The following is a 21,371-nucleotide window of genomic DNA, read 5'->3' as shown; positions in this document are numbered from 1 at the left end:
AGTTAATTTCCAATATCATGAGAGCAAATATTTGTCTGAGGATAGTTTTAAGTTACTTGCCGGCTTTCTCCACATGCTTGACTGAGTAAATTTGTGTGTTTCAGAAGAGCTGCAAGAACAAATCTAGACACAGTGTCCAAGAGTGACTCATTACTCAAAGTTGCACTGTCCCAATCTGAAAAATAAATGATACACTGACATTTCAGATAAAACATTTCAGAGGTCATTTTAATAGCTTTCGTAACCCAACACCTGAATTTTATCATTTTTCTAAGCAATTACTTAGCAAATGAACCTACTACATCCCACATACTGGAAATAAAAGTACAGTAGTAAATAAAACTAAGTCCTGGATCTCACAGAGCGTATATTCCAGTTGGGGGGCATGAGTGTGCTTAGTCACTCAGTCGTGTCCAATTCTTTGTGACACTATGAACTGTAGCCCGTCAGGCTCCTCTGTCCATGGGGATCCTCCAGGCAAGAATACTGGAGGGGGCTGCCATGCCCTCCTCCAGGGGATTTTCCCAATCCAGGGATTGAAGCCAAGTCTCCTGCATTGCAGGAGTATTCTTTACTGTCTGAGCCACAAAGGAAGCCAAGAGGGGCATAAGGAGACAGTAAATAAAAACATTATTATGACAGATAAGTGCTATGGAGAAAATTAAAGCATAGTAAAGAGAACAGGGAATACTGTACTGTGTAAGTTTACTATTTTTTATAGATTGGTTTGGGAAGGTCTCAGATATGGCTACAATCAAGAAGAGAGATCTAGATGACGTAGAGAAGAAGCCATACAGAAACATCATCCTTTCAAAAAAACTATGTCAAGGCTCTGAGGCGAGTTAAAGGAGACCAATACAGTTAGAGCAAAATATGGGTGCACAAGAGTAGTAGGAGACATCAGAAAGCTGTCTGAGACCAGATCACATACGGCCTTACATGCCATTTCAAGTCCTCTTGGTTTTACTCTGAGGAAAATTGGAAGGATCATTAGAAAATTTTGAAGAGATATGAGATGATATGATCTGTGTTTTAAAATAAAAAAATAAAAACTATCTTCTGAGTGAATAATAAAGAATGAAGAAATGTGTGAATTAAGGGAAGTGTTTGGAAACAGAGGGGTCCGTGATCCTTTGTTTATAGTCATGTAAACTAGAAAGCTGTTGGTCTGAATCACTATGTAATAAATCTCTTATATTGAAAAAAAAAAAAAAGGCTCACTCTAACTGCTGAGTACAGAATTTACTATAGGTACAGCAATAGCAGAAGCAATTATTACAGTAATTCAGGTAAGAAATTATGGTGGCTCAGACCAAAGTAGTAGCAGTGGGAGTAGAAAGAAGAGGTCAGATTTCTTATGTATTTTGAAGACAGAAGTTGAAAGAATTTGTTGATGGATCAGATGTGAACGTCAGAGAAGTCAACGATGACTATAATATATTTAGAATGCAGTTGGCTTTTACCAAGAGAACAGCCCTTTGGGAGGATGGATATCTGTAATCAGGTGTCTGTTTCTGAATAGTACCTTTTAGTTATCTTAGTAGAGATATTAAGTAAACTAGTCAAGTGTGTATATATCTGGTATTTGAAGTTACTGAAGTATCAATAGACACTATGAGTACATGTACATTTAGGTGGGTAAGAAATAAAACAACATTTGGACAGAAATGAGTACATGCAATTGAAAACCCAAATCACAGCATTAGATGATGAGAACTAGTGAGCTGCTTTCTTTATTCCATGTTAGCACACTGGTACTGTAAAAAGGCGATACATTCAGTAGATTCCAAATGGGGATATGGGAGTTTACTGTCTACTCCACTCCCAGAATGTCTGCTAAACTCTGTTAATTTGACAGATTTATCATGTTACTTAAAAACAAAACCAAGCAAAAAACACCCTTGGAAAATATTAAGCCCCAAGTTATCTTCACTTGTTCTCAATTCCTTTTTAAAACTCCTATCTTAAGAGAAAAGTTTTAAAGATGGACTTTCCAGTCCTTTCTGGATGCTTAGGTAAAAATTTAGGTTCAGACTTACCTATTTTACAGGTGAAAAAATGAATATAAACACATCAGATTTTAAGAAAATCTTACAGCTAGAGAATCTTAAAATAACAGTTTGTATTACATACAAAATTTTCCACATTAGGTTTTTGAGAGATCTGTTCCAAGGGATTGCTTGCTATTCTAGAAAACTGCTATGACTTAAAACCAAACAAGATCTTATTTCAAGTAGCCTAATATTCAATTTAAAAGCAAACTGCGGGATGGGGAACACATGTATACCTGTGGCGGATTCATTTTGATATTTGGCAAAACTAATACAATTATGTAAAGTTTAAAAATAAAATAAAATTAGGAAAAAAAATAAAATAAAATAAAATAAAATAGGAATATATTTAGTACATACATGCAAGACCTATACCTTGAAAACTATAAAATGTTGCTATTATAAATTGAGAATATCTAAATAAACTGAGAGACATACATAAAAAAAAAATAAAAAAATAAAAGCAAACTAAAGTGACATCCTTTGCAGTGTTTCAAATTTAGCAGGGACCATCCTCCTTTGCAATGTTTAAAAGGTTCTTTTAAAACACCTTCACTAAAGTTATAGTCATTTCATACCAAGCTCTACAAAATGTTTCCACTATTCAGGTATAAAATCTAGGCTATATACCTAGACTTTGTGTAGATATATGGTGTAAAAGCAAATGAACAATGGAGACATAGAGTTTTTATTCCTCTTACGTTTACATTGTTTTTAAAGGTGCTCACTGCAAAGTAACAAGTGACAACATGATATAAAAGAATACCTAACTGCACATTCCAAGAAAATGACGAAATAAGAGAATATCGGAAAATATGACTTAGAAAACAAGCTTTGTTTCTCCTCCACTATCATACTTTTCTACCACTGGTGAAAGTCAATATAATAGAATGAGTAAATAAATAAATGACAGACTGCATGAGATTCAACTTTCAAACATATCATCTCACTGATGTTTTAAAGATCTGAATGATACGTATCTCATTTTTATTATATAAAGTATTATAAAAGGTGAACATGCATTTACTTTTACCATTTTTATCACAGAAGGAAGAAAAGAAACAGGGAATTGCAGATGAAAGAAACAACATGGAGAAAGATAACTAGGTATGTATTCTGAAAAATCCAAGACATTGCTAAAGGGGGAAAGCATGAGGGACTTCTCCAGCGGTCCAGTGGTAAAGACTCCTTGCTTCCAATGCAAGTGGCTCAGGTTTGATCCCTGGTTGGGGAACTAAGATCCCACATGCTATGTGGTACAGCCAAGAAAATTTTTAAAAATAAAATATTTTTAAAGCGGAGGGGAAGCAAGGGAGCTGACAGGTAGTCAGGTATATCCTTTAAAAACCTGTACATAAAACAACTATATTAATCAATTAATCAACAGAAACTGAAATACCACTATACACTTTCATTACACTTTACTGCTGTACTTAGTAATATACCTCATTTCAAACTGGTATCTTCAACAGCACTCTAAAAGAGTAAAGTAGTTTACAGAAGAGGAAAATGACCAGACGCAGAGCTCAAGACATCTACATACACATCATTTCAGTTCTTAACCAGGGCTTGCAAAGGGAAGAGATTCATTAAACAAACTCTTATATTAGATCCATTTACACCACATGGAATCCTTCGGTAAAATGCTGCCTCTGGATTTATTATTCTTTATAAAAATCTCAATTTTTCCACACTGGATTGTCTTCAAACAGGATATATGTACATAAAAATACACAGGGTGGTTTCCACAAAAAGGAATAAGAACTGTTTTTAAAATGCTAATTGTAAAATTCCTTTTTATATAAGAAATACTGCTATTTCTGTGATTTTCTATTTATCTATATTACACATATATTAGTTGGTATTATGAGCGATCTACATATTTATCCCCTTTATCCTCTTTACTTTACCTTTACTAATAGCATAATCCTGCATGCTGATCCAAAGGCTTCGAGCAGGCTCTTTTGAACAACCCAAGGCCAAGTCTACAAAGACAGCAATTTCAGGCCGCAATTTATAATCAAACGGCTTCTGTTCCTCATTTCCCGAAAGAGCTACTTCTAATAGGCAACTCATACATTTATCTAAAAAAAAAAAATTACACAAGTTATCAATTCCAATAAATTTTGGTGCTACAAATAAAATCTTACCATATTTACTTAATGAGTGTGAAATGATATATTTCAAACCATTTTAAGTAGATGCTATAGAGGTAGTCTTTTAATCCTTCTCAATTCAGGGTAGTACGCCTTTCTTGGTGTGACTACATGAACAACATTCCAAGAAGGAGTTCTGGCATTTTGGTAGGCAGGGCCCTACATGTGCAGCACAGTCTTATGTGACAAAGAACTTTCTTGTTCAAAATGGGTTGATATTCTTACTGAGAAACATGGAATCATTGGGAAAGAGACTAGCCAAGATTTTTTTTTTTCTTTTTGTAGACTTAAGGGAAAACAATCACTTAAGGATAATTTCAGGGAGATCAAACATATTGATACTTATATAAATAATTTCTCAACTGACATTTATATTTGTTCAGGTGGTTCCTAACTTTTCAATGAGACACTGGGCATTAAGAATTCATTTTCCATTTAAAAAACAAAACATTTCACTAAATGATAGGTTCCCGGGCTAACACCCAAAGTCAATTTAATTTAACCCATGATATAACTGAATTATCATTCATTTTTATAAAGACAAGACCCATTTCCTAATATAAAGACTTCCCCAGTGGCTCAGTGGTAAAGAATCTGCCTGTGATGAAGGAGACCTGGGTTTGATCCCTGGGTCAGGAAGATCCTCTGGAGAAGGGAATAGAACCCATTCCAGTATTCTTGCCTGGAGAATTCCATTGACAGAGGAGCCCGGTGGGCTATAGTCTATGCGGTTGCAAAGAGCTGGACATAACTGAGTGATTAACACTGCTATATTTCCTAATATGACAAGTATTTAAACACAAAATGTAACATTTTAATAGTTACATAACTTTATAATTTAAAAACTGAAAAATAACATTAAAACTGAAATTGATTTTATTCATATCAAAGGCCAGTTAAGTGAGTAAAGTAGACAGAAATATGAGGAGGGTAGAGATAATGATACTTTTGCCCTCAGGAGGACGTTTGGAACTATCACAGAGTTAAACATTGATAGCATTGGAACCATCTTTATGATGTTAATTGTCCCTTGGAAAAAAAACATGATTTTACTTTTCTTTTATACAAATGTTCTTAAGTATCAATGGAATCACTTTCTGGTTCATAAATGAAACAGTGAATATATACTCCTAGCTGGAAAAGGAGGAAAGTCTTCAAAATCCCTCACTCCCACTCTCCAATCCCAAAGCAGAATCTCCGCAATTTTTGTCTTGGTTTCTACTTTTTGTTTCTCCTCTTCAAATTCTCTTAGATTGAGATTTCTTTTAGATTTTGCTTCTTGGACATTCTCTGAGTCTCCTTCTTTTACCAGAGAAATAATAAATTTAAAATCTAACAAGACTATATAGGCTATCTAATCTAACTCATTTCAAGGATTGAAATAAGAGGTCCAGAGAGATTGAAGGACCAATCCTAAATAAAACAACTACACCATCTGTTCAGGACCTGGACAAATCTTCATGTTCAGACAGTCTGAGAGCTAGCCTACTAGCAAAGCAGACAAATGGGAGATGAGGCAGGAAAGGAAACTCCAAAGGTACCATAAATGAGGAGGAAAAAAATAAAGAGTCACACAAGGTAATATCAGCATGAAAGCAGGACAGGCTGGGAACAGAAGGGATTGGTCCTCACAAATGAAAGGTGTTTATGACCTGAGCCCTGGTAAGTCAAGGTCATTACCTGTCTACGAAGCAGTTTCATAAGCTCCAAGCCCAAGAACACAAGTAAATCAAGCATTTACTCATTTTTATGAGTTAGATGATTTGCTTAAAATGAGTGATAAATAATAACAAAGTAGAACCAGACCTGTACTTCTCTAATTCAGGGGGCACTTTTCACTTTACAATGAGGGCTCCAAGTTATAGTCTCAGATCCCCTACCCTGCAAATGTTGCATTTGTTTTCTATTGGTTCTCTATTCAGCAAACCCATAATAAGAGAAATCTCAAAGGAGGAATAAACACAAATGTCTTTTATTCATTGTTGCAGAGAAGCACATTACCTAACTGAGGGGTGTCCATTTCTACACCGTCACTAAAAAGTGGTGTTTTCATCCAATATGCAGTGTCCTGTTCCTCTGGAGACACAGGCGAACCCTGAAGCATGCCACCAAGACATCGCCCAATAAGAAGAGCAATTGTTCTTTCCAGATCCACAAGCCACACCCAGGACTGGGCTGGCTGAGGTAGTGGCATGCCAGCAGGGTCGATCAGTTCTGGCCCTCCTGAAAACAAAATCATTAGTAATGTATCTGGTATTCAAGATTCTCAAACTTTTTCACTTCTATTTCTGTTGCACTACAAGAAGATATTGAAGCAAAAAATTTTTATAATGAAAACAAAAATCGTAACACTTTCTGTATATATCTTCTTTACCAAGCTAATTTAAAATACATTCAGATAAGTCTATCATATAAAAATTGGCTTTGTAAAGTTATCAATTTTAAGATAAACATTGAAACTGCACATGGTACTGATTTTATCCAGATCAAATTTCAACCTTAACATTGAGTAACTGAGGTAGTTTATCCCTCCAAAATCAAAACAAGAGTTGATCTAGGGGACTTCTCTGGTGGTCCAGTGGTTAAAATTCTGTGCTTCCAAAGCAGAGGGCCCAGGTTTGATCCCTGGTCTGGAACTAAGACCCCACATGCCGCATGGTGCGGCCTAAAACAAAACAGAAAGAACTGATCTAGTAAAATGACACTTAATATTACTTAATGTTTTTAAGGCCTGAACTCAGAATTGCCCTGTACTAAGATCCAGATCTATGCTTTCTTATTGTACATTTATTTTTAAAAGTTCTTCACTTAAAAAATAAAACTAGTTAGCCATAGAGATAAGAATAGATATCAATGAAATCATAAACAAAAAACACAAGAGATCAACAAATTAAAATAACTGGTTATTTGAAAACAGTAATAAAATGGATAAACCTCTAATAAAATCAATCAAGAAAAAATGATGGCATAAATGTTCAAATTAAAAATAAAAAAGAGGATAGAACCACAAACACACTAGAGATTTTTTAAAACCATGAGTGAATATTATGAACAGCTTTGTATTGATAAATTTGAAAACCAACAAAATTACATTTTCTGAAAAAATATCAATGTCTGAAATGAATTTGAAAAGAAAGAAAAAGCTGTAAGAGAACAACCACTAAAAAGGGAAAATTAATCACCAAAAATATATCTATAAAAAAAAAACATTAGGGCCAGATAGTTTTTATAGTCTTTCAAACCTTCGAGTAGAGATAACTCCTAAATTAGACAAATTTTAAATAAAAGAGGGAAAAAAGGAAAATTCCAAACTGATGTTATATGGTTAGTATAACTGTGGTAGTAAAAATGACACAAAGGATAGCATGAAAAAGGAAAATTATGGAAAAAATCAGTTATGAACACTGATGCAAAATCCAAAATAAAATGACACTTACCTCACCTAAGACAAATAGAGTAATAAGTCTTAGAAAATTTTGAGATGCTTTAGAAAAACAGGAGTAAACCTGGAATGGCTCCATATAAAGTCTAATCAATATCCTGAAACAGCTGTAACCTTAACATTTGACTTCATCTAAATCCAGTTGACCAGAACAATGGGGTGTAAGATGTGCCCTCAAAGTATTCTGTTCAAAGTAATCTTTCCAGGAGAAGAAACCAAAGTTTAAAGAAGCTATAAATGACTTGCCCAAGTCACTTATACACCCAAGTTGAAACAGAGCCAATACTAAAATCTAAATCTTTTAATGTCTTAGTCCAGGATTATTTCCATTAAACATGTGATCTCACTTAAAACTTGAAAAGTTTTTAAGATTTCAGTAATGAAACTCCTTTGATAACCTTAGGATAGACTGCAATAGAAAAATACATTGCTATTTTCTAGACATAATATTTTAAGTTATCTTCAATGGAATAAATTAACCAGAATTTTATAAATTAAGAGGGAATTCACACATTATGCCTAAAATCAAAATGCTATTTTCTGGGCTACCCTGGTGGTCCAGTGGTTAAGAATTCACCTTAAAATGCAGGAGACACTGGTTTGATCCCTGGTTCAGGAAGATCCCCCATTTGTGCACCACAACTACTGAGCCTGTGCTCTGGAGCCCAGAGCCACCAGAGGCACAACTACTGAGCCCACATGCCCAAACTAATGAAGCCAGCATGCCATGGAGCCCACACTCTGCAACAAGAGAAGCCAATGCAATGAGAAGACTAAGCACCACAACTGAAAAGTACTCTCTACAAATAGAGAAAGCCTGTGTGCAGCAACTAAGACCTGGCACAGCCAAAAAAATTTTTTTTTTTAAAATTTTAAATGCTATTTTCTATAAAGTATCTAAAAAGAAAAACACAGAAAGATAGGTTCCCAATTTCTTTTACAATCAATCAGTTACCTATGTATCAAGCCAAAATACAAAATATTTTACTGTCAAATAGAGATTTAAAACTAAAAACTTTGCATTTAAGAAATAAAACTTAAATCAATCCATTGATTGTAAAATGTGTCATTATGCTGCCAACCAATTTATGAAACCAATGCTTTTCTATTATCTACTGTAAGATGTATCCAAATTAAGCCATGTCAAAATTTGAAAAAAGCATGTCTTGAAATCAATGAAATATACTATTCAAGCCTAATAATCAGATAAAGACTCGATTTGTGTCACTTTATACACAAGTAACTTTCTTAAATTTTCTCATCTCAGGTACCCACTTTACACTATAAGCTCTTAGACAGCAACAACTTTATCTTTTGATCACATTATACCCCAAAGTGTCAGATATGATTTGTCTGATGTGAGAAAAAGGAATAACTTTTCTCAAATGCATTATCTGCTCCTTTATTAACTGTACTTACCATGAAGAGGCCACTGTAACTCTTGGTCTTCCAAAAGAGCAGCAGCCGGCAGGAGTCTATTAAGGCAATCAAGAGGTGGCAACAAGTCGAGGAGGTAACTCAACAAAGGCCGAGCCACCGACACTGGGAGTAACAGGAGGGAGTTAACAATCTGGCAGAGCATACTGCCTGCAGCTGAGACGTATATCACATCTATGAAGGGTAAGAAATTTAACATGGATCAACTTTCAAACTTAAAGAAAAAGACTAATAAACTATTTTTGCCTAGAACTGGAGTACACTAATTCAATAACTCTTTGTTGAATTATTATATAACTCTCTGGTAGCTAGAGAGTTATATAATAAAATACTGGGGTCAGTATTTACTTACTTTCTGAATGCATCACAACAGACACGTTATGGGAAAGCACACATACCCTTGTGCCAACAAAATCAAATAATTATAGCATCTTCACTTAAAATGTATTAAGAATTTCTCATTCACAGATTTATTCTCATTTTCAGATTCACTTAAGAAGTATTTATTGAAGACTTACAACTATATATCGGGCACTATTATAGGTGAAAGGTGTATGACTGTGAATAAAGAACTAAAAATGCCTGCCCTCACAGTGCTTACATGTTAGTGAGGAAAAGTCTTTAATGTTTTTTAAACCAAATGTAATTTTTTAAATTAAAATATTGTGCTCCAAAATCACTGAAGATGGTGACTGCAGCCATGAAATTAAAAGATGCTTACTCCTTGGAAGAAAAGTTATGACTAACCTAGACAGCTTATTAAAAAGCAGAGACATTGTTTTGCTGACAAAGGTCCATCTAGTCAAAGCTATGGTTTTTCCAGTAGTCATGTATGGATGTCAAAGTTGGACTATTAAGAAACCTGAGCACCAAGAATTGATGCTTTTGAACTGTGGTGTTGGAGAAGACTCTTGAGAATCCCTTGGACTGCAAGGAGATCAAACAAGTCAATCCTGAATATTCACTGGAAGGACTGATGCTGAAGCTGAAACTCCAATACTTTGACCACCTGATGCAAAGAACTGACTCACTGGAAAAGACCCTGATGCTGGGAAAGATAGAGGGCAGGAAGAGAAGGGGACGACAGAGGATGACATGGTTGGATGCCATCACCGACTTGATAGATGTGAGTTTGAGTAAGCTCTGGGAGTTGGTGATGGACAGGGAGGCCTGGGGTGCTGCAGTCCATGGGGTCACAAAGAGTTGGACACGACTGAATAACTGAACTGAACTGAACTGAACCCTGTCATCTTAAAATGTAAATTGTGGGAGTGGGTCTGGTAAAATTTTTACAATGTTGAGAAATTCTTTTGATTTATTGTAATAACCAATTGAAAAAGTATATATTTCCTTTGCTAAGGCTAGTAAGGGGGCACTCTCTGTCCCCCTTCTGATGCCTATGTCAGAAGCTTTCTCTGTCCCTTTTTATACTTTAATAAAACTCTGCTATACACACACACACACACACACACACACACACACACACGAAGTATTTCAAGAAGAGGATTGCAAATGCTAAAGAAAGGTAAAAAAATGGATGAAAATCTCACTTTATGCCATTTAATATTAGCCTTTTTGAGTATATGTCATCTAATTCCTTTAAATTAGACGTCTATCACAACAATGGACATCTTTTAAGATTAACCAGATCAATCACTGCTGCTGCTGCTGCATCTGCTAAGTCACTTCAGTCGTGTCCGACTCTGTGCGACCCCACAGACGGCAGCCCACCAGGCTCCCCCGTCCCTGGGATTCTCCAGGCAAGAACACTGGAGTGGGTTGCCATTTGTTGCCATCACCCAAAACCCAGCTCAGGAGATTCAAAGTCATTCCTACTCCACTCAGAGGTTTCAGGCCCTCTTTGGCTTTAGAAAGGGTAAAAATTCCTGCTTTATAACCACTGATTAAATATGAAACCCAGTACCAAACACACCTCTTAATTTTTCTCCAACACTGCCATTCCAAGGACTTTCTTTCAGCAAATTTGCAGAACGTGAATAAATATCCGTAGCATGAGGCAACAAGAGCTGAAGATGTTTATGAAGCAATGCCACACTGCTTGAGTTCTGAGGAAAAAAGTTTCTAAATTACTACATTGGAAGATTCAAGGTACAAAAATTTCATGGTTTACCCAAATATCTGAGTTTCAAGGTCCCTGAGAAATGACATAGAAAGCAAAGAATCACATACTTCACTTATGTTATTGATATGGCAAAATGCCAGCAGCTGTTTCTGCAGTGAACATAGCAGTTCATGAAGATGAGCGGGCTGACTGTTCTCTGAAGACGATGTTCCAAGTAGAAATTTATCACTGTTCTTTTCTAGCTCCCCAAATGCTTGATCCTAAAATGATACATAAATGAAGATTATATCTGAAGTGTCTGAAAGTGAAATTAATGTCCTACCATAAATAATTCTGATTTAAGAAACCATGGTCTCCTTTCTCTCATTATTAATCCCTACATCTTTGCTACTGCTATGCAGACATTAGCTATAAGATGGTAAGATTTATCATGCAATTTCAACTTTCTTTTCCATTTAAAAAAAGGTAATAATGTTTCACCACAAAAACTTTGAAAATGCAGAAAACAAGAAAAAGGAAAACAACAATATCCAAAGACAAAACATATCAACATTTTAATGCTACTGTTTTCCCAACCTCTTTTGTAAAGATTTTCACACACTTGAATTTCTAATAACACAATTCTCAGAAATTAATTTTATTTCTGATTATAAAAGCAGTAAGTGGACTAAAGAAACTTAACAACTAAATACAAAGTATGATCCTGAATTTGGGGGACAGGGGGAGGGTGCCATAAAGGGCATTACTGGGATAACTGTATAAATTTGAGCATGGACTATATATTATACAATAGTTCTGTGTCAATGTTAAATTTTCTGAATTCAATAACTGCTCTGTTGTTATATAAGAAAGAGAATGTTCTTCTTAAGAAATGCATGCTTAAATGCTTAGTAATAGCCAGTATGATTTCTACAATTTACTTTCAAATAATGGATGGAAGAAAGGCATATATGGCTGAAGGGCACGGGATGTTTCTTTGAACAATTCTTGTGATTCGTGCATAAATTTTAAGTTATTTCAAGTTAAAAATATTTTTTAAAAAGAAATAGTGTAAAAAATTTAGAAAATTCTAAAACTGTATTTTTTTAAAGAAAGTTTAAATCACCACTTAGCCAACCACTGTATCTAATATTTTTTCTGTATTTCTTTTCGTCTTTTTTCATAAAATTACATATTCTATTTTTAGTCTCTTTTCTAACAGATCTATAAATATTTTTTGTATTTTCATAAACCATGTGTACATGAAATCTGAGACGAAATAGTCCACTGAGCATATATAATTTATATAACCATTCCCCAATTTTTAGATATTTTAGTTGTTTCCAATTTCTATTTCTTATAAATAATAATGTGATAAACACCCTTATGCACAAACTATGGTCTTTGTTTATAATATGCAAGAGAAAGTCTCAGAATATTTTAAGGCCCTCACTGTATAAGCACCATTTTAAGTGGGCAAATAAACACTGCTAGAGACTGAATGTGTTCCTTCAAAATTCTTAGGTTGAACCTAATCCCCGATGCAGTGGTATTTGAAGGTGGGGCCTCTGAGAGGTGATTAAGTCATGAGGGCAGAGTGACCTTATAAAAGGAACCCCAAAGAGTTCCCTTGTGTGAAGACACAGCAAGAAGACAACTGTCTATGAACCAAGAAACAGGTACCACCAATCTGCTGCCTCCTTAATCTTGGACTTTCCATCTCTATAACTGTGAGAAATAAATTGTGTTGTATATAAGCTGTCCACTCTGTGGTATTCTATTATAGCAGCACAAACAGACCAAGACAAGCAGTCTTATTCTAAAATCTTAGGACAAGACAAATTGGTTTAAATTATATCAGAAAGAAACAGTAATTTACGATTTTCAGCCTAAAAGCAGTTATTACAGTTAGTATTTTATTTCCATTTCCATATAATATACACATCTGCTGCTGCTGCTACTAAGTCGCTTCAGTCGTGTTCACATCTACTTCAGCCCTAATGGCATTAGAAAGGCAATACTTTAATAGAACTTTGGGGAAAAATTTCAATCAATACCAAATGGATATACTTATAACATTGTTTCCATTCCATCTGCAGCCAAACATCAGATCAAATTTATATTCTTAAATCTGAAAGAAAATAATTCTACAGGAACAACTGTCACTCTGACTTAATCAACAACCTTTTAAGTTGGGCAGAATACAACACTAAGTGAAAGTCACTCAGTTATATCCAGCTCTTTGTGACCCCATGGACTATACAGTCCATGGAAATTCTCCAGGCCAGAATACTGGAGTGGGTAGTGGCTTCTTTCTTCAGGGGCTCTTCCCAACCCAGGGATCAAACCCAGATCTCCTGCATTACAGGCAGATTCTTACCAGCTAAGCCACCAGGGAAGCCCAAGAATACCGGAATGGGTAGCTTATCCCTTCTGCAGTTGGATCTTCCCGACCAAGGAATTGAACCGGGGTCACCTGCATTGCAGGAGGATTCTTTACCAACTGAGCTACTAGGGAAGACTTGTACTGAAAAAAGGAATATACAGACCTGACCCTGAAGAGTAGGAGACAACATGAAATGATACACAAACACTTTGAAGTTTAGTTACACAGTACACTTTGACTCTAAAAACTGATAAGAGGTATTAAGTTATAGTTACATGGTTAGAAAAGGTTATTTCAGCAAGGCTTCCTAGAAGCCTTCCTGGGCTTCCCTGGTGGTTCAGAAGGTAAAGAATCCATCTGCAATGTAGGAGACCCAGGTGTGATCCCTGGGTTGGGAAGATTCCCTGGAGAAGGGAATGGCTACCAAGTCCAACATTCTTGCCTGGATAATCCCCTGGACAGAAGAGCCTGGCAGGTTGCAGTCCATGGGTTTGCAAAGACTCAGACACAACTGAGTGACTAATATACTTCTCATGCAGTTATAATTACACGGTTAGAAAATGTTGTTTGAGCAAAGCCTTCCTAGAACAGTCAAGTGTTAAAGAAGTCACAGACTGGCAGACAAGTAGAGAAGAGACAGATGTGCTACACACAAACTCAGGACAGTGTGGTGTATAAGCCAAATGATGAAGGGTCTGAAAAAGTTTTGATTTAATAAAACGAGGTTATTTAATACAACAAGGTTATTCTAGCAGTAAGATGCTGAGAGGAGACCAGTGACAGTGACAACAGTTAAAACACTGTTATTACCATTAGGTCATGATGGTATGGATTAGAACCCATAGAAATGGAAAGGAAAAAAGAGAACAATCTAAGAAACACCAGAGAGTAAGAATTAAGGGCATTCTAATAAGAAAAAGCAATACTACTGTCCATTGTCTTTTCTCCTACTGACCAGCCTATTTTTAGTCAGTATCAACCATACTGTTTAATTATAAGATCCTATCTGGTAAGATTAATCCTTTCCTCATGATTCTTCTCTTGCAAAATGTTGTTGACTATTTTTACCTGTTTATTCTTACACATTAATATCAGAAAAAATTTGGTAAAATTCCAAAATAAATCTCTTCGGAATTTTCAACTGTAAGTCACTTGGCACCCACAATATTTGAGAATATCTGACACATTTCCCCCCTTTTGGGAAGTGGAGTCTAGTTTTATTTATTTCCTAAGTGTTTAAATGTCAAAATACTTTGACCTGAAATGATCCCTCAGTTCAGTTCAGTTCAGTTCAGTCGCTCAGTCGTGTCTCTTTGTGACCCCATGAATTGCAGCACGCCAGGCCTCCCTGTGCATCACCAACTCCCAGAGTTCACTCAAACTCATGTCCATCGAGTCAGTGATGCCATCCAGCCATCTCATCCTCTGTCGTCCCCTTCTCCTCCTGCCCCCAATCCCTCCCAGCATCAGGGTCTTTTCCAATGAGTCAACTCTTTGCATGAGATGGCCAAAGTATTGGAGTTTCAGCTTTAACATCAGTCCTTCCAAAGAACACCCCCAGGACTGATCTCCTTTAGAATAGACTGGTTGAATCTCCTTGCAGTCCAAGGGACACACCCTTCAAAAAAAACCAACCCAAGTATTTTTTTCTTTTTTTTTTTGGCCACACTATGTGGAATGTGGGATCTTAATTCCTTGATCAGGGATCAAACCTGGGCCTCCTGCACTGGAAGTGCAGAGTCTTAACCACTGGACTGGACTGCCAGGGAAGCCCCCAACCCACGTTTTCTTCTTCTTTTTTCTTTTACTACAAAAAAAGGGCAACTTACTGTATAAAATCCTAAATTTCTTAAGAGAGTCTTCATCAAAATTTCAGCCAGATGAGTGTCTGGATGGCAGCTCTGAGTGCCATAAGGTTGATCTGACAGGTTTCCATAGCCAGTACATACGGAAGAGAGGTCAGCAGCATCAGAGGGTGAGCTATACCCAAGTAAGGAGGCTACATGGGTATGATCTTGCAAACTTGTCAGAATAATATCCAGTTGCATTCTCTAAAGAAAAATATTCCCATGGATGAAATAGAACAAATAATTAGCTTAAAATGCACCAGAAAACTAAATTTAAAAAAAAATCCCAGGGGGGGGGGGTGGGGAACTATAATGATGCTAACTAATGTGCTTTATATCCTAATAGACAGTAATCTTTTATTTTTTTTTAATTTTATTTTATTTTTAAACTTTACATAATTGTATTAGTTTTGCCAAATATCAAAATGAATCCATCACAGGTATACATGTGCTCCCCATCCTGAACCCTCCTCCCTCCTCCCTCCCCATACCATCCCTCTGGGTCGTCCCAGTGCACTAGCCCCAAGCATCCAGTATCGTGCATTGAACCTGGACTGGCATCTTGTTTCATACATGATATTTTACATGTTTCAATGCCATTCTCCCAAATCTTCCCACCCTCTCCCTCTCCCACAGAGTCCATAAGACTGTTCCATACATCAGCGTCACTTTTGCTGTCTCGTACACAGGGTTGTTGTTATCATCTTTCTAAGCTCCATATATACAGTAATCTTTTAGAAAATGTGTAGTTTTTTTAAAAAGCTATCCCATTAATACCATTTTAGAAACTGCAACTTAAAGAGTTGTATTACATCCTTACTACCTGAAACTCTAAGCTAAAATGGCACACTATACATAATAATTTTAGCGCTATAAGGAGGAGGAAACGTCAGCAGATAAATTACAGTACACATTCTTCTACAAAATTACCAATGAAACTATCTATTCTAATGTTTAAAATACATCACTTGAAATCTAAACTAATGCAAAATACTCATTGGAAAGCATCTGTGGCTATTATACTGCCAGTAACACTTTTTCCCTCAAATCTGTAACTCTACAATTGATTGTTCAATTTGATTGAGCAAAATGTACTTATTTTAATGCACAAATGACAATAAAATGGAAAGAAGAAGCATACTCATATCATCAAGAACTTTTCACAACAGTCATCTTCCTTTACTTTTTATATAAACTATTTCAAACAAAGTTCTGGGCATGAAACCAACAGTAGCTCATGCCCTTGATTTCAACTCCACAAACTACAAATAAATTCAGTTCTCTGGCTAGACGGTGTAAACAACATTGGAAAAATTAGACATAATTTTAATAATGAGCCCCAAATCACTTAAGTTATCACTTGCTTCACTTTCATTAGAAGCCTGGGAACTCTTCCAACACAAAGCATTAAATACTAGAATGTACCAGACTCATAAAGTGAAGTATTATTTCATGAACACTGGCAACTGATTAGTTTTATTTCCCTCTCAGTCTTTTTTTGATAATATAGTACTGGTTTACTTAAATACCAGACAAAGGCTCACCTGTCCTTTAGATAAGCTTTCCCATCTATCAGGTCCTTGGGGTAAAAGAGAATGAAGTAATTCCATACGTTCTCGTAATGGAGGTAACAGCATGGTTGCTCCCACTGACAGAGTTTCAATTACAACCTTATATTAAAAAAAAAAAAGTAGATTTATTTGGCTTGGTTCTTACATTTTTAATAGGAACACATAAAAAATAAATCCACAGACTACTAAGATCAAAGAAATCTAAAGAAGGTGGACCATAGAAGTCTAAAGAAGGTGGCATCTGAATAAAAGAAAGCATGACAAATCCTTCTTTAGACGTCTTTAAGAAGACTAGAATTTTGGATTTGCCACTACATAGCTAATCATTATGCAATAAATATTCAGTGTTGAGTCTAATAGTGTCGAGCCTGATAAAGCTCTTTGAAAAGTGCTGGGAATGTAGCAACAAACAAGACACATAAAAGCCGTGCTTACATAAGCATATAGTCTAATAAGAAAAAGAGACCCTGAGTAAGCAATTTTAAGTGTGAAAAGAGTCACACAGAAAAAGTAAAATGAAATGCAAACTTGAGTAAGCACCCATACATAAAGGCAATTAACACAGTCTATGGGCTACCCAGGTGGGCGCTAGTGGTAAAGAACCTGCCTGCCAATGCAGGAAACATATAAGAGATGCAGGTTCAAGCCCTTGGTCTGGAAGACTCACTGGAGGAGGGCATGGCAACCCGCTCCAACATTCTTGCCTGGAGAATCCCTTGGACAGTGGAGCCTAGTGGGCTACAGTCCATAGGGTGGCACAGAACCAGACATGACTGAAGCAACTTAAGCACACTTGCATGGGCTCATCATAGAGGGTCTCCCTGAGGATTAGGCATTTAGGTTAAAAACAGAGCAGGCCTTAGCCAAACAAATGTCTAGGTAGCAGGAACAGCTTAAAAAATAGCTCTATTATCTTAAGCCTCAAACTTCTCTGGGTCATAGCTTCTTTATCACTAAAATAATGGTGCTGAATAAGAAAAAAAGAAACACTCTATATGATTAAGAAAAGAGCTCTTGACGGACTCTCTCTCTCCCGCGTGCGCGTGCTCTTTTCTTTCTTTCTCTCTCTTTCTCTCTCTCTCTCTCTCTCCTGCTATCTTCTAAATAAAATAGAGCTGTAACACTAAAAAAAAAAAAAAAAAAGAAAAGCGCTCTTATAAATTAAAAACATAAGAAAATAAAACCTCAATAGCAGGGTTAGAATATAAAAATTAAATTTCTCATACAGTAGAGGAAAGAAAAGATAAAAAACAGGAAAGAAAACCTAAGAAAATTAAGAGGAATGATCTAGGAGGTCTATTACCCAATAATGAGTTTCAGAGAGAAAGAACATAGAAAACAGTGAAGAGGAAATCATCACACACTTCAAGATAATTTCTTAATACTGAAGGCTATGAGTTTCCAAATTAAGAGTCTATCCAAATATACGTGACAACGGATAAAACTGGACCCACAACAGTTCACATCATTTTAAAATATGAAAACAGAGAAGTAGAACTTGTTATAGAATCCAGAAAGGAAAAGATATCCATAAAAGGATTAAAAATTTGAATAGCATAGATTTTCTCACTAACAATCTGAAAGCTAGAAGAATTTTTCTACAATTCTTATGGGAAAATCACTGTATCAGTTTTGCTTTTTTTTTTAATTGACATATAATTCACATCATAAAATTTACTTTTGAAAGTATAAAATTCAGTAGGTTTAGTTTATTCAGAGTTGTGTAACCATCACCACTATCTAATTTAGGACATTTTCATCACCCTCAAAAAAACCTTGCCCATGAACAGCCACTTCCCGTCTCTTCCTCACCCAAAACTTCTGACAACAAATTAACCTACCTTGTGTCTCAATGGATTTGCTTACTCTGCACATTTCATATAGTATGTGACCTTCTGTGACTCATTTCTTTCATTTAGCATGGTTAGAAGATTCACCCATGCTGTAGCCTGTGTAAGTACTTCATTCCCTTCTATAGCTGAATAACATTACATTGTATGGACAAACATTTTGTTCATCCCTTCTCCAGCTGACAGACATTTGTTTGTTTCCACTTTTTGGCTATAATGAATACTACTGTTATGAACATTCATGTACAAGTTTTTAATAAATTCTCAGATATAGACACAGGTGGAATTGCTACTTTATATAGTAACTGTACGTTTAACTATTAACAGAACTACCTGTTTTCCAAAGTGGATGTATCATTTTATATTCCCATTAGCAATATATGAAGGTTCCAATTTCTGTACATCTTCACCAATGCTCGTTATTATCAGGTTTCTGTTGTTGTTGTTGCTGCTGCCGCCCTGGGTCTTTGTTGCTGTGTGCAGGCTTCTCATTATGGTGGATTACTTTATTGCAGAGCACAGGCTTCAGCAGCTGCAGCTCGCAGGCTCTAGAGCACTGGCTCAGCAGTTGTGGTGCATGGGCATAGTAGCCCTGTGGCATGTGGAATCCTCCTGGACCAGGTTTCAAACTCATATCCTCTGCAATGGCAGGCGGATTCTTAACCACTAGACCACCAGGGAAATCCTATTATCAGTCTTTTTGATTACAACGATTCAGTGGGTATGAAGTAGTATCTCACTGTGATTTAATTTTAATTTGCACTTCCCTTATGCCTAATGATGAACATTTCTATCACGTACATACTGCCCTTAGGTATTTCTTCTTTGAAGACATGTCTATTCAGATTTTTGACTCATTTTTTGATTGGGCTGTCTTTTTACTGTTGAGTTGCAAGAATCTTTTATATATTCTGGAAACTAGAATCTTATGAGACACGACACATGATTTACAAATATCTCTCCCATTCTGTGAGTTTTATTTTCATTTTCTTGATATTGTCATTTTAAGCATAAATGTTTGTTAATTTTTAAAACAACAAAGACTACTAGCAGCATTTGGAAGTGCTCTTTCAAAGCTGTTGAGCAGGCACAAATTTTTTGTTTCAGATCAAGTGTTATGTCTTCAACTTAAGTGTACTCTTCTTTGGTCCGGATGGATGTTTCAGAGTTTGTTCCTTTCCTGATCTGTACTTGAAGCAACAGTTTCAAGTGGTAAATAAAGTCTAATTTGTCACTCTTCATAACCAACAGCTCAGCATTCCCTCTCCAGCACCAGCATAAAAATAAATGTATTTCAATTTTTATGAAGTCTAATTTATCTTTTTTCTTGGCTGCTTGTGTTTAGGCATCATATCTAAGAAACCATAGTTCAATTCAAGGTCATAAAGACGACAGATGAGCAAAAATTTAATATATACAAATAGCAAAAGATTATTCAGCCTTAAAAAGGAAATTCTGACACATGCTACTTAACACGGATAAATTATGACAATGTTATGCTAAGTGAAAAAAACCACTGACAGAAAGACAATGTATGATTCCACTTTTATGACATATAAGTGTCCAAATCGTACAGAAAGAAATTATGACATACAAGTGTCAAAATCATAGAGAAAGAAAGTAGAATAGTAGTTGCTAGTGGCTGAAGGGAGGGGGAGAATGGTATGTTTAATGGGTACAGAATTTCAATTTGTAAGATGAAAAGAGAGAGATAAAGTGGTGATGGTTGTACAACATTATAAATTTATTTAATATCACTGAACTGTATACTTAAAAATGGTTAAGATAGCAAAGTTTATGTTGTGTGTATTCTACCACAATAAAATTGGGTACTTGTGCTCAGAAATTCATCTTCTGGTGGAAAAGAGAAACACAGTTGTAAGCAGACAACTACAAAACAATGTGATGTGATGAGAACATACATGGAGAAATCAAACCTGGCAGCAGAGCAGGAAATGAAAGGTTTCTCAGAAGTGACATTTGACCTTTAGGTTAGACAAGCTAACAAAAAGGACAAGTTGACAAAAAATTTACTCCCACCAGGAAAACAGAAGTAACAGAAAGAACATCCAGTTGAAATTTACCAATACAAAGCTGAATTTACAGGCTACAACCTCAAGGAGAAATGTGACTGAGACATAGATGTACAAGTCTTATACTCTTACCTCTTGGATTTCATCTGGGACAGTTGAGTCCATCAGTCTGAAGAGCAAATTTCGAAGCGGACCTGCCTGTCTCCCAAGGATGCTAGTAGCTACCCCTCCCGCAAGTGCAAGAGCAAGGTGATTTGAAAGCAGCTTCAGGCACAGTTTGAGGAAATTGTGGTGTTCCCTGAAACCAAATAAACTGCTATAAACTTCTGGAATATAAAACAGCATGTGCTATCTACTTTGGGTAACATTTTTTTTCTCTTTAAAATTTTTTTCAAATTATGACTAACAGTAATTTTAAAATCATGGTTCATGAATTTATGGATAATTTTTCCTAAAGCTTATTATCAGTAAGTATGGATGTTGAGCTCTTTTTTAAATAAAATTTCATATAATTGAGGGAGAAATTGAGTAAGAAA

At 35.8% G+C, this 21,371-nt stretch overlaps 1 protein-coding gene across 11 annotated transcripts in view; it reads right to left on the bottom strand.

Annotated features, from left to right (window-relative positions):
- HERC1 (HECT and RLD domain containing E3 ubiquitin protein ligase family member 1) overlaps positions 1-21,371 on the bottom strand; it is a 213,318-nt gene that overhangs the window by 115,092 nt on the left and 76,855 nt on the right. For all 11 annotated transcript variants that reach the window (XM_010840215.1, XM_010840216.1, XM_010840213.1 and 8 more), the window contains 9 exons: positions 20,968-21,133; positions 16,926-17,051; positions 15,364-15,585; positions 11,277-11,429; positions 11,020-11,152; positions 9,069-9,260; positions 6,209-6,430; positions 3,962-4,135; positions 61-175 (listed from right to left, as the gene is read on the bottom strand). In XM_010840215.1, the coding sequence (XP_010838517.1) occupies positions 61-175; positions 3,962-4,135; positions 6,209-6,430; positions 9,069-9,260; positions 11,020-11,152; positions 11,277-11,429; positions 15,364-15,585; positions 16,926-17,051; positions 20,968-21,133 (1,503 nt within the window). The remainder of the gene's footprint in view (positions 1-60; positions 176-3,961; positions 4,136-6,208; positions 6,431-9,068; positions 9,261-11,019; positions 11,153-11,276; positions 11,430-15,363; positions 15,586-16,925; positions 17,052-20,967; positions 21,134-21,371) is intronic.

This window comes from Bison bison, unplaced genomic scaffold (assembly GCF_000754665.1).
Source record: "Bison bison bison isolate TAMUID 2011002044 unplaced genomic scaffold, Bison_UMD1.0 scf7180017864142, whole genome shotgun sequence".
NCBI lineage: Eukaryota > Metazoa > Chordata > Mammalia > Artiodactyla > Bovidae > Bison > Bison bison.
This window is presented reverse-complemented; position numbering and strand designations above follow the sequence as displayed.